At 41.1% G+C, this 14,625-nt stretch overlaps 1 protein-coding gene across 1 annotated transcript in view; it reads right to left on the bottom strand.

Moving 5' to 3' along the window:
* Window positions 1-13,632, bottom strand: part of SLC9A4 (solute carrier family 9 member A4) — a 37,676-nt gene extending 24,044 nt beyond the window's left edge. Inside the window, exons 1-4 of the mRNA XM_086740888.1 lie at window positions 13,377-13,632; window positions 9,243-9,706; window positions 3,720-3,979; window positions 87-304 (exon numbers count right to left, since the gene is read on the bottom strand). Coding sequence (XP_086597014.1) covers window positions 87-304; window positions 3,720-3,979; window positions 9,243-9,706; window positions 13,377-13,632 — 1,198 coding nt within the window. The remainder of the gene's footprint in view (window positions 1-86; window positions 305-3,719; window positions 3,980-9,242; window positions 9,707-13,376) is intronic.
* Between the last annotated feature and the right edge of the window lie 993 nt (window positions 13,633-14,625).

The following is a 14,625-nucleotide window of genomic DNA, read 5'->3' as shown; positions in this document are numbered from 1 at the left end:
GTCTGCACAGACTTTTCTAACATACCTTTGCACCAAGAGGTTTCTCTCAGGGGTGCAGAGAAGGTTGCCTGCAAAAACTGACTTACTCAGTGCCCGCCAAATAAGGCAGAAGAGCAGAGTGAAGGAAATGAAGGCCCAGTTCCACTCGTGGTTTTTCCCCACTGTAGACACTCCCATGAACACGAAAATCAAGGTCTCGCTGACACTGCTCAGCATCTTCATGAAGTATTTTATTGTAGTATAGGAATTCTGGGAAACATTCTCCTCCACGTATTTTTTCATTGTCACTGCACACGCTGTCATCCTGTACAAGGCAAAACATCAGAGATCAGCCACAACCTGTTTTTCTTTTCGTTTAAGAACTTCAGCCTTAATCACCTGCACTCTCCGTCACCAGTCTTTGACCTTCCTAATATAAAGAAGTATTTTATTTCTTCAGTAATATCTATTTCATTATATTAGACAGAAGAGCATCTTTATTCAGCTTTATGAATCCATCGTGCACATAGGAAAAAGGAAGCAATCTGGTCGGCCTTCCTGAAGAGGACATGAGGGCATCACGTCGCAGTTCAAAGTCCATTTTATCCTGAATGCCTAACACACAGCCACCAAGCACCAAATATTTGAGTCTCAAACAAAGGGCAAGTTGGTTTTGTGCCAGCCTATGAACGGATTGGTTAGAGAGATATAACCTGCCTCTTAGTGATCTTCTCCTTTGAGGTAGTGGTGGGAGAACATGGTGGTAGTCCTATGCTGGGGCCAAAGCTCCTGGCATCTTCCTCCTGACTGGCACATCAGCAGGGCCAGAGTAATCGTGAGTGACTCTCCACCCACAGCACCCCATTGCTGAATAGTAGGGGGAAACTGAGTTATCCTACAGACATGTCCTTTCCCTCCTTTTAGTTACCCACGGTGTGGAGAATGTGCCTAAGGAAGCACCAAGATGTTTTTCACCTCCTCACTGTTAATGAAGGCTAGAGCCTGCTTCAAAAGTATTAGCAGCCACCCACCACAGGCACTGGCAGCAGTCACACAGAGCAGTAGTCTTTGAGCAGCCCTACTGAAGGGGGTTTCCTTTCCCCACACCTTCATTTTCCATAGTCACAAGTAGCAGATAGATTGAGTGCTATGCTAGTAACATAATCCATCACCTATCTAGTTTCTGCTGGTACTATCTTAGTCTTTGGGGGTTTCTTGTGACGATAATTTTCCAAACTTGTGAGTTGAGAGAATGCTGACTGTTCGTTAAATAAGCCTTCCTCTAGTTTCTGCTCATTTAATTTCCACTGAAGAAATCTCAAGGGTATTCTGGTGGAGCTGAGACATTTAGCAGGTCCAAGGACACTCCAAGATAAGGCCATTAGGCATTAATGTTTAATACTGTTGACTTTCAGAGGCACATACATAATAGACTTTCATGATCCAAGTGAAAAATGAATTAATTCCTCAATAATTCAGAAGGGTGACAATAAGTTCCCATCCGTAAAACAAGCAATAATTTCCTTAATGAAGCAGTAAGAATAACAAATCCCAATTATATTAACATTCTTTTATTACTAATAATTTCAGCACTCTAATGAAACTAAGAAGCAAAAGAAATAAAAAGCTATGTAGTCTAGTGTAATGAACAGGCAGGGAAGAAGTATTTTGGGCAGTGCAGGTAGGAAAGGGTCCATATGGTATTAGTGCTCACTACATAGTAGGTCTAATCCTGCTCAACAAATGTGGCCACTCACCTTAATCAGAGAAAATGTGTTGGATATGCAAAACATAGAACAAGATTCATCTCCTTTGTCTAATTGCTCAGGAAAGCATATCTTCTGTCTAAGTACTTATTTAATATGGCTGGATATTCATATATTGCTTCCCAGAGACATCCTGCAAAGGTTATTTTTACAAAGCTAATTCTACTCTGAAGCTAAACAAATCAGGGATTGACAAGTGGAGGTGAGTAAATGCACCTGTCTGGACATCAACAGCCACATGCTTATATTTGCTAGGGATAGGTTTAAACCAATTTGTCCTCAATAATGGGAACTCCTTTCTGGAGCACCAGGGCTCGCAAGAGCCCTGCTACCTGCCAGCAAGCGAGCTCAGAGCCAACAGAGGCCATCAGGCGGCTGCCACCCACCAGCACTGGCTGCTGGAACCATCAGGTTCCCATTTCTTTACACTTTACCCTGCTGAGGGGGTATATTTTTTTTTGTGCAGTATATTTCAAATTTACCTACCAGCAGTTTTACCATAATGTTTCTCACTTTTACCCCTACTCCTTCCTTTCTCTTCAGACTCCTTTCCTGCTGCTGTCTTCTTTCCTTCCACTTCTCCTTCTCTTCCTTCCTGCTCCCTCACTCACCCTCTCCACGTTTACTGCAGTTGATAGACCTGCCAGCTTTCTCTCTGCGGTGGGTACCCATGCCATCACCGCACTTTAAGAAAGCAGTCCTCAGCATTACAGCAGTAACAAGCTGTCCTGATCACATCAAAATATGATCTTCAGTGTTCATATATATTAGTCTATAGTACACATATAAGTATGGGCACTACATGTGCCTATATGTTTGATGTTCCTGTTTGGGTTTTGCACAGTTTCAGGTCCGGTGACGCTGTTCAAATGTAATATAATTCCACTAAACCTCTTTAGAGCTGATGTTCACAGCTGTATACAAAAGCAAGAACTTGGACATTCTTTTTTAATGTTTTCCACTTTTCATTACCCTTACAATCTAAATGCGGTGTTGTTTCTAAATAGTGCATTAATACAGCTTACAAATGCAGGAGGGAGGTGATTCTCCCTCTCTGCTCCTCTCTCATGAGACCCCACCTGCAGTACTGTGTCCATCTCTGGAGCCCCCAACATAAGAAGGTCATGGACCTGTTGGAGCGAGTCCAGAGGAGGGCCACGAAGATGATCAGAGGACTGGAGCACCTCTTCTATGAGGACAGGCTGGGAGAATTGGGACTGTTCAGCCTGGAAGAGAGAAGGCTCCAGGAAGACCTTATAGTGGCCTTCCAATACCTAAAGGGGGCCTACAGAAAAGATGGGGAGAAAGTTTAGCAGGGCCTGTTGTGATTGGACAAGAGGCAATGGTTTTAAAAAAGAGGGAAGTAGATTCAAACTGGACATAAGGAAATAATTTTTTATAGCGAGGGTGGTGGAACAGTGGAACAGGTTGCCCAGAGAGGTGGTAGATGCCTCAGCCCTGGAAACATTTAAGGCCAGGTTGGATGAGGCTGTGAGCAACCTGATCCAGTTGAAGATGTCCCTGCTCCTTGCAGGGATGTTGGACCAGATGACCTTTAAAAGTCCCTTCCAACCCAAACTATTCTATGATTCTATGATCCTTTGATTCTATGATATCTGGTCTATTATCAAATCACTCTCTCATGCAACTGATCTCACCAGAGGTAGCAGCCAGACGGTGGCAGCACTAGTTGTTTCACCCACACTTTGCAATATTTTTTTCAGTGTGTAAAAACCTAAAAAGATTTCAAAGAAGATATCCACTCCTCAGTAGTACATCTATGCCTATGCTGACTGCATTTGCTTTTCCTAATTACCACTACATTTTATAGACCCCTTAGAAGCTGTTCACTGCAGATCTCTAAGCCAGAGACACTGAAAATGCCTGTATTGTACCAACCTTGAGAAAACTGCCTCCTCAAAGCAATGCCACTTCCCTTAAGAGGGCATCCAAAAAGCCGTAAAGTGTACTCACGCCAAAATGCCTGAGATGTAAAGGGTTTCAGCGGACAAGTACGACAGGTAGCTGAACATGAAGACCAGCAGGGGTTCTATAGCAGAAACGTTGTGGGTGAATCGAGTCATGAGTGCTGAAACAAATCCAAAGACGATGCCAAACAGCACACCACCCAGCCCCACCACGAAGAAGCGAGCAAAGCCAGCAAAGACATCGATGGATTCGATCTCTTCATACTTGTGCATCTGGGTGAAGGCGATGAAGATATTATATAAGACCTACATGTGAAAATAAGGAGACAGCAGTCAGGCGTCTTTGTGAACCTGGCAGGCTTATTCATTTCATATATGCGTGTGTGTATAAACGTATATATATATATATGTCTGAAATTGCTTTAGACAGCTCAGCAAAGTAACAATTGACATTTCAACTGTCTCTTAACAAGTCCCAGAATCAAGAGTCTGTTAAGTGCCCTGAAAATAGAAGGGCAGATGGTTGTGTAATAAGAGTAAAACTCTGACAGATCAGGTACAACTGAAGTAACAGAAAAATACCAATGCTTTTTTTGTTTTCTGAAGTCAAACTTAATCATTGGTCTTTGTAGCAGATGTCAAAAGCCCAGCTGGGTATCTTCCCAACCCCGGATTCCCCTCTACATGTTCTTTTTCTGACTCAGGATGGGGCAGGGCAGATACTGGAAATCACATTTTTTACTTAAATCCTATTTAGGTTGTCTGTATGATCAATAAACTGGACATGCTTCATTAGATGGACTCTTAAGTGTTAAATATTTTTTCAATAGTGCCTGATGTGTAAAAATAATGAAAATGACTGGGAATGGGAAAGGAAGCAGGAGACAAAGGGAAAGGAAGCAGGAGACAAAGGGAAGGGAAGGGAAGGGAAGGGAAGGGAAGGGAAGGGAAGGGAAGGGAAGGGAAGGGAAGGGAAGGGAAGGGAAGGGAAGGGAAGGGAAGGGAAGGGAAGGGAAGGGAAGGGAAGGGAAGGGAAGGGAAGGGAAGGGAAGGGAAGGGAAGGGAAGGGAAGGGAAGGGAAGGGAAGGGAAGGGAAAATGGTAGCCTCAGTTTCATATTGTCTCTAGCTATACAAATACAGCCTCTCTATCCTGACATGTTTTGGGTCTAATGCCACTTAAACTCCTCCCCAAGAACAATGTGTCAGTCTCAAATTGGGAACCAAGATCTGTGTCAGTCTAAATGACCTAAAGATCCTTCACACATATATTCTGTCTAGAAAGCTTGAAGTGACAAAAATCAAAATAAAATTATGTCAGATTAGAAGAAAGATTAAATTTGCTACATTATGTAATTTAGTTTGTAAAGATAAGTTCATTTAATTTAGAGTAGATAAGTCTACCATACCTCTAATATCAATAATTTATTTTCTGCAAAAATTTGTGATGAAAAATCTTCAGTATATTTCACTTTCATCCACCTTTTAGAAACTAATAGAAAGTTTCCACAGTAATGAGTGGTGTAGTAATAAAAAGGTCTTAGAGGTTGCTGACAGTCATTTAGCATTAAATCCTGTCAGATCTGTTTACAGGGAGTGTGTAACATGTGGAAGTCACCTTTCAGTTTTCAAAAGAATTTGGGGAACATCTAAAGACACCAGCTCTCCGAAGCTATTGCACAAAAAGCATTAGTTCAAAAAAACAAAATGGACCAAAACCTTTTGCCTTATCTCGTTTTCTTTGGTCTTTCTTCTTCAAATAGTTAATTTCAGAAGACTATTAAGAAGATTAAAGCAGATATTTGCAGGTGGAAGAGTCAAGCTCATTAGGATAATAATTATTCCCCAGCTACTATCTAATCTTAAATTGCTGCTGGAAGCATATGACCTTGAGCTGTCACACAGCCTGTTCTCCAAGAGACTCATTTCCAATTTTTCTGGGGGACAGAAAAAGCACAAGGAAATGTTTCATGTGAGAAAGTAATTGAAGCTGCTTTTTCCTGATGACTGTGTATGAAATTGGGCTCTTCAGTGTCAAATAAGGAAAAGAGAGTTCACGTCTTCCCAGTAAGTAAACCTTACTGTACTTGCCATATAGAGTTTAATTACAAAGCCTGTACTCTCTCTGTTCCCCCTTTATTGCAGGCTTCAACCTCTCCCTAAGACTTATGATTCTTTATAAATAATTCCAAAGCATGAAGTTGTGCTGACTTTTGAAAAAAGAAAATTATCATCAGTAAATGACTTAGAAAGTTTTTCTCTCTTTTTCTGGTTCCTAAAGTGTCTATATAACTGAATTGGCATAAAAATGGAAATTATGGAAGTATGACATAATTTCCATTGTTTTTGTAACATGCTTTGTGGGAGTAAATTGTTCTGTGTGACATCCTGCACTGGGCATCATACAAGTAAAGCTCCAAGTAAGTGCTGCTTGGCTAAGTTACATTGCAATGTTTCTGCCAGTAAATGGAGTATAATTCTTGATACAGTAGGAAAGCCTCGATCAGCATAGGATGCCTTTGTTCACTCAAAAAGAAGGGGAGGATTGGTAGTTGGCCTCATTTAACAGCTCTGATAACTCTTGCTGACTGCATGCATTTAATTTTGCTCTAAACACAGTGGGTCAACTTCAACAGCAGGAGCAGAGGACATCTCCGTCCTCCTTCCCAGCACCATACATCGCAGTGGTCAAAACCTTCCTCAGCGACATCAGAGAGGTAAATTCAAATCCCCTCAGATAAAGAAATTAATTTTACTTGGGTTTCCATCATGTGGTGTGTTTCTTTAACTGCTTTGCTACTCCATACAAAGAAGAGGGCACGATCAGAGAAAATAGTCACTGCTGCTTCCTTTTGAGTAGAGCATGATGTGTAGGTGTCCTCAGCATTTCTAAAGTCAAGACTCAGAGGTGAAGTAGTCAGGGGAAATATCCTATTTCCTGATGCCCACAGGTGCTCAGCTTCTGTTGAGACAGAAACAGTCTGTGTATATATATGGGAGCAGAGTTTCAGGTGCCTGAAACACTTTTCAGCAAAATCAGGGTTCTCCACCTCTGTTTAAGTTTCAGTGAAAGCTGCACTAGATTTACCAACATCAACATTTTGAACAGGCCTTTGAAACTCCACTACTGTATGAAAACATGCTAGGACCAATCCTGTTGCTCTTTGCGCTATTCTGATGCATCAGGACCAGTCCTGATGCTCCTACACTGTTCTGTCCGCTTAGAAGCAACTGAGAAAAGAAGGAATTAACAGGATCTGGGGCCTTCTTGTTCCATCCATGGACATGGCCCTACTAAGGATAATGGGGAAAGGTACAAATGGGTAAAAAGTGTTAACTATCCACCTTTGTCCCAGTTCCTTAAGTCAAAGACATCACTCCTAAATCATCATTCTAATTCCTGGTCTATTACTTTGTGTATTTTTTTTATACCACGATGTTGAATTAAATATAGAAGAGGGAGCTATTGTTGCCTCTAATGTAACACAAGTTCAGCAAAATTCATACCAGTTTTTTCCGGCTGGGGAAAAAAATATTCAAACTGATAAGCAGACTGGAAATAACTGAGGGATATTTGTGTTTAAACAACCAAAAAATATGTATGCTTAACATATCTTGGTGATAATATCTTTTTAAACACATAGAGTTAACTGAAAGGAAAATGTTAAGAGAGAAACATGGAGGAAATGGTAAGATAACACACCCGAGATAAAGAGTTTTAAATACTTTTAAAAAGCAAGTGGGATATCTGAGAGAAGAAGGCCACCAATTTGTCTCCATCCAGGTGACAAATAGTTCAGTCTTCTCAAACTTGAAGCCAGGTGGAGATTCTGAAAACTTGCACAGCCAGAAAATGGTTGTGAGGTGGGTGATGCAGAGATGCACCGTCAGGAGATGACAAACAGTGAGAAGAACCCCAAAGATGAGGTCACGTGGGGCAAAGGGAACTCACAGTGCTGTAGCCAACACTCACTATGCACAATCCTTTCATCTCTTTTGCTAACACACCCAGTGCTGCTGAGGAATGCCCAAATAACACCTTTTTTAAAGGCTTTCTGTCACTACACATTTATGTTGTGCAGGATCCTGACTGAAGCTCATGAATTGAACCCACATCATAAATAACAGCTGGGAACAAAGGAAAGACAAGGTAGAGAGCCAGACAAAAAAAAAAAAAGGACTGAACAAGCTCTTCTAGAGCGAGGAAGAGGCATTACTTTTTGAGGTCTGCACTTGAAGGAACCAAAGAGACAAGTGGAAGTGATAGATGGATGGGGGATTTTTTTTGTTACAACTATAACACATCAGCGGTTTGCGTGTAAAATTAAGCAACATTTGACCCTTAGTTCTACATCAGCCCTACATCTCTGCTTCACCAAGAGGGAGGATTTATGATCAATAGCCTGTGGCTGCAAGAAACTTTGTTCGTTTTCCTTTTTGCCTTCCTCGTAAACTGCACTTCTCCCATGAAGCCTTTCAGCAATGAACTCTGTACAGATTTTACACGTCTGGGTTGTGACGTACCTCATGTATAACAGTATCTGAATAGTTTTTATGTGGTTTAGATTCCTGTGTTTTAAATTCTGTAAAGATCTTATCTAGCAAAACTCCTTAACCTGCAGTTGACTTGTAGCACATGAGCAGTCCTGTTGGTTTCTGAGAGATTAATTTCCTGCTTGAATGTCTTCCTTGAAAAATATGCATGTTCTAAGTGGTTTTGTCAATTATGGTTTACAGCTAGAATTTTGGATTGCTCCAAGTTTTAGTAGAACTAATGAGAAAAGAGGGAAAGTATTAGCAAAAGTAGCTCTGTAAAAACACTATTTGCATATTTAAGAAAAAAATCAAAAACAACAAAAACTACCAAACAAAATATTCCTTGTTCCAGAGGCATTATTTCTGGACACTTGAGATAAGGCAGCCAAGAAAAGTGAATATTTGTCAGATGTCTTTTTTTTTTTTTTTTTTTACTGACAGAAACAGAGTTATGCAAAGTTATTAGTGGCTTTTGGAATTCCTGTCTAAGGAAGTTCTGGGGAACTTCTTAGAAGGGGCTAGAGGAAGAAGTGTGGCCTCCAGAGGTTGTCTATATCTGGCTTTTTTGGGGGTTTTTTTTTTTTTTTTTTGCAGAGGGCTCTCTGAGGCAAGGAAGAGTCTCTTGAGTCTCTTGCATTTCTGCCCCCGTTGCCTTCAGTATTTAAGCAGTACAATTTTCTATTTATTTGCTTGCAGGATGCCAAGAATATTCCTAGGTCTTACACTGACCCTGCCAGAAAAATCGACTGTAGCTTGACCGTTTGCTTCAGTGAATGCAAGAGCGAGACGTGATATCTAATGTGTGTATGTATGCTTCCCTCTTCCAGCAGCTCTAAACCAATATGTTTTTGAAAGAGTTAATGTGAGATATAATCTTTACATACATTAAAATTACTTGTGTGTAATAGACTGGAGTATCCATAAAATAAATAATGTCTCTAGGATCTCCTTAGAGTTGCTCTTGTCCTGTGCCAAATAACCTTACAAGCCACAAAAGCCCAGAGAGGGGAAGACAAGAAACGCGAAGAAACTCACCACAGTTATGCCGTCATTTAGCAATGACTCTCCAAAGATCATCATGTAAAGCTGCTCATTAACAGAAGCTTCTTCAAAAACTACCAGAGCTGCCACAGGATCCACAGCTGAAATCATGCTGCCAAAGAGAAGGTTCTGCAGCAGGTTCAGGTCGGTCAGGCCAAAGGCTTCGATCTGGCAGACTCCATAGAGGGAGAGGCCAATCCCAAATGAGTTTATCAGAGATCCCAGAACAGACCACCACAGGATGGACCCAAAGTTTTCAAAAAATGGGCGAGTTGGCATGAAATAACCCTCCTCCAGGACAATGGGTGGAAGCAGATACAAGAAATAAATACTTGTGTTCATCACTGGTGGAGATTTGTGATCAGAAGCAAAGATGATTGCTCCTACTAGTGCTCCAATGGCAATCAGGATGCAGCTTTCAGGCATGAGTCTTGGTAATCGGTGATAGAGATGGAAACCTTGAGTAAAACATCAGAGTATTACTAAAGCTTAAATTAACCTGACATCAGACAGATGTTTTACTTACCTTTGAATACTTTGTCTTCATATAGCCAGGTTTTACTTTTAGGATTGTGGAAATAAATACACAAGCAGTACTGTTCACTTCGAAATGAAACATTCACAGACTTCTGTCACTATAACAGCTAAAGATTTTGCCCATGAAGCTCTTCTCTCCCTCCTTCTCAGCTCTCAATTTCTGAGCAAGTGTGCCTGAGTCTAAGCTCCACTTCTAGGAATGAAGAAACATCTTTGAAAAGGTACTCCACAACTTGGAAAGAAAATATTCTTCAAGAATTCTTGCTGCACAACCACTACTGCCAAACCTCTGAGGCATAGTATGTCCCTCCGTCTCAAAGAGATTCCCCGTCTCTGGCTGCAGGTTTGAGGGCAGCTCATCCCAGTGCTGGCTGCAGAGCTCTCACTGGATTTGGGCTGGCCGGAAACGTGGGGAAGCCCAAGGGACCAGGGAGCAGCTGAGATGCCATGGCCTTCTCAGCTCCCTCCATTTGCAGCACTCCCCCTGAAGCATTGCACAGACTCCAGGCAATCCGGAGGTTGTGTGAGGGGGTACTCGTGAACACCAAGATGTCCAAAGCAACTGAGGTACCAGCAGGAATCAAGTCACAGTAACATAAGGCTTTGTACAAGCTGATTAACCTTGCTTTTCTGGGAAGAATGCTGTTCCTACATAAAATAAACAGCACTCTGTAAAGAATCTTATGAGTTAGTTTACTCAGCCAAAACCAGTGATTTCAGCAGAGCTGAAAGTACTACCAGCAGCCATCGAATATCTGAGAAAACAATGCATCCCAAGGTATTTTTTTTCCCTCTCTAGAATAAAGGCTGAGTCTTCACTAGCAAATTAAGCAGGCCAAAGACTTTTCCAAGAAGAAAGGTTCACCTCATACAGTCAAAGTCTCCTCCTTAGCCCAGCAAGAAAACATTCAAACTGCCTGTGGGAAGAGATGCTGATGCATAGTCTGCCTGGGCACTGCCTGGAAGAAGGCTTGTTGACAAGGGTGAGAGTTGAGAAGGAGCACACCAACACTGATCTGGTACGGACAGCCACACACAGCTTCCTGACAAGATGCTCATTAATTTATAAGCATAGATATAGCCAGGCTGTTTTACAGAGAAAGGGCTGCACTTACCATATCAATGTTGTAGGTGCGAACCTCCTCCTGTCCACCTTGATGTACTACTACTGCAAGTGCGTTCATATTATTCTTCCATTTGACACAAATACTGATATCCATACTAAGATAATGCCTAGCAATGGCTCATCTAGTCTCTGTACCAGGAACTGTGTGCAAATAAGAGGTGCCTCAACTAGAAATGTAAGAATTTTTTCAGAGTTTCCAAGAATGAGAATGAGGCAGGCTAAGAAACCTATAAACCCAATGGCTGTGTCTCCAAGTCTAAAGCTAGGTCAACCTTCATCATCTGACTCTAGCAGCTAATGACATGACTGCAACATTCAAAAGTAAAGGAAAATAAAAATATATTTATTAAATTTTAAATAACTTATTTAGTAAACTATTTGTTTTTACAAAAAAAAAGCATGTTGTGATCTTAAGTCTACTCATCTTCTTTAATGAAAAAATCACGTTCAAGTCTTTTGTCAGTTTTACAGAACAAGGGGATTGCTTTTCCTTTCAAAATTTCAGAAGTGCTTCCCATCCTGAAATCTTGACACCCAGAAAGAAGAGAACAAACACTGAAAATTTTTAACAGTTTGCTAATCTCCTTCCCTGAGTAACCAGATTATTCAGAGTAACTCTTTCTTCCAAGTAGATTTGAAGTCAGTAGCTCTGCACTTTTCATCAAAAATAATATTATTGGAAAACTCACAGCTAAGGAATAGGTCTACTTGGGAGGCATCACACAGTTTTTCTAAATTATCTATTTCTTGCTCAAAAACACAACATAGGGTAAATGTGCCATATGGCAAGTCCTGTGTTTTTATGAATTATGAATAAAGAAATTGGTCAATATGCTCACTGCTAATACACTCTACTGATGTGATAACAACAAAATTGATTTGTGAAAATTTTATTGTTATTTTAGCAATGAAGACATTTGTTTATAGGAGTTGGATCAAGACCATTGGCTATTATGAAAATGGCAAATAATGGTCAGCAGTAAAAATCTTTGACAATTGTGTGACTATGACATGAAAAATGTCATGCCGTCTCCAGAAGATCATCAGTCCCACTTATAAGCCTATTTTATAGGAATGTTTGAAAATCCCATGGAAGATCAAAAGGGCAGGGAGATAACATGCGTGCAGCTCTTTGCATTATTACAATCTTCTTCATTTATTTGATATTGCTGCATTAACTCTGACTGGTCAAAATAATTTGAGCCTAGCCATGCAAACAGGTAAGACACATGGTTAGCCACTTTTGCTATGTAAATAGCAGTCCCTACTTCTCCATGAGTTGTCTTTCTTCATTCAAATTCCTACATGGAGCTCTAACAGAAGCTGGTTGGTATGTATTCAAAAGGCACTTAGCCTGCATCTCTGATGACTTACACCCTCTTAGACTCTCAGTCTCTCTCATCTGATATTACTTTATGAGCAACTTGAAACAGCAAGCATGTAAAACAAAGACTCATTGGGAAATGTTTCCTGTTATTCACACAATGGAAAAATTCTTCCCACTTTCCTCCCTCAAATTCAATATGCTTCAAGTCTCAGTCTGGTGTTACTGATTTCTACAGCTGTGGTAGGTTGTAAATTCAGATATCTTGTGATGTCTGAAGACCAGAAAAAGGGATGGACAGCTCTGTGCAGGGGAGGTCTGTTACTGCTCACTGTTGTGGTTTAACCCAGCACGCAGCTGAACACCACACAGCCGTTTGCTCACTCCCCCTGCAGTGGGTTGGAGGACAGAATTGGAAAAAAGGTAAAACTTGTGGGTTGAGATAAAAACAGTTTAATATAATAGAAAAAGAAGGGGAAAAAATATGATGATGATGATGATGATGATAACAATAATAGTAATAAAAACAAAAAAAAGTAATGCACAATGCAATTGCTCACCACACGCTGACCAATGTCCACTCAATTCCCAAGCAGAGGCCATTGCCCCCAGCCAATTCCCCCCAGATTTATTGTTCAGCATGACATTATGCGGCATGGAATATCCCTTTGGTGAGTTTACATCAACTGTCCTGGCTGTGTCGCCTCCCAGCTTTTTGTGCACCCCCAGCCTCATCACTGGTGGGGCAGGATGAGAAGCTGAAAAGTCCTTGACTTAGTGCAAGCACTGCTCAGCAACAACTAAAACATCAGTGCCTTATCAACGTTGTTCTCATCTTAAATTAAAAACACAGCACTATACCAGCTACTGGGAAGAAAATTAACTCTATTCTAGGCAAAAGCAGGGCACTCACTAGCATGGACCACCCAAGAGACACAAAGGTTAGAAGTCATATCTTTTAAGTAAGCTGGAACCATTCAGAGGTGAAATTTTATCACTGTCATGATAACGAACACACCTGTTCTTTTCAGGACAAGACCAGTAAAAACAATCCCAGATACAAAAATGCATGGAAGATACTTGGTTACATGGTACATTTTTAACTTTTTGCTGAGGACACAAGATCCCATTTTCTACTTACCTATTTTTGCAAAAGAAGCAAGGAGTATCCAAAGAGTAACTTCATAGGGAATTTGCACATAGTTATAGTCCACTGTGAAAACATGTAGTCTCGTATCTTGTGAAGACCCAACAGCACCCTCGTGGTCAGGTTCATAATGAGGCAAGAAACTCTTGCTCAGGTTGGGATCGTCCAAATAAGCAGCAGCAGCACAGCATACCAGGCTCAACAGCAACCAGTTCAAAAGCTTTGCATGTGCAAGAGTGAGAGAGCCCATGTCCAGGGCTGTGACTCCTTTATTACAGATATAGCATATAGTGGGTGCATGAAAGCATGCAACACTCACTCCTGTCGGTTCACACTGTTCATAGCCATGGCCGCTTCTTCCTCTTCATTTGCCTATTAGAGGTAATTTTAAACGCCCTAGTGTGCCTATCTTTTTCCTTGTGTTACAGGCGGACCTGGAGTTTATATGAAGATACCGGTTCTGCAGGTTCCTCTGACCCAGATAAACCCTGGCCATAGCATCAGCCTGTTAAGGAATAAAAAGCCCTTTCCAACTACATTATTTATCCAGCCACTCAGATTTTTTTTTCCCTGCTGTCAAAAAAAAAAAAAAAAAAAAAAAAGCAGCCACAATGCACACCATTCAGGCAGCAAGTGTAGCACAAGTAAGTAGCATCAGATAGGAGAGACAGTGGAACCCTGAGCACACAGGAGATCCTGCTCCATACCTTCTTCTCCTGCCCTCACTCCCCGTCTGCCTTCCCAGGGCAGGTGGCACCTCGGGTACCACACTTGGCACTGCTTGTTGGTCCTGTCTCACCCGGTGACAAAAGCACTTGGTATGTAAATAACTGGACCCTGCAGGCCTTCCAGTAAGGACATCTGCTGGAGGACCACGCAAATTACGTCCTCATTTAGAAATGTGTCCTCTCTCTTAAATGCGTGTATGTAACTTAGCACATTATAACAGTAGAAAGAGGGAGGTACGAGTCAGATAGCGTGCCTAAAACTGGCTGTTAAGTTGTCTTGTGTTTATCGTTTGTTTTCCTCATGCCAGCAAGGCATTTACTGGACAATAAAATTATCCTCCTCCTCCAGCAGGACATTCATCATGATGGAACTTTTTTTTTAAAAAGGTTAACCTCTTCTCTCCTCCACAAAAACTATCATGCCTAGTGTTGGGATACTAAAGTGTGGAAACATGGTAATGTTGATTAGAAGCTGCTAAAGCTTGTATTACATACATAAGAAGTGAGTAAATTTA

Source organism: Chlamydotis macqueenii, chromosome 1 (assembly GCF_036417535.1).
Source record: "Chlamydotis macqueenii isolate bChlMac1 chromosome 1, bChlMac1.mat, whole genome shotgun sequence".
NCBI lineage: Eukaryota > Metazoa > Chordata > Aves > Otidiformes > Otididae > Chlamydotis > Chlamydotis macqueenii.
Note: the sequence above shows the minus strand (reverse complement) of the source record. Positions and strands in the feature narration are given on the sequence as shown.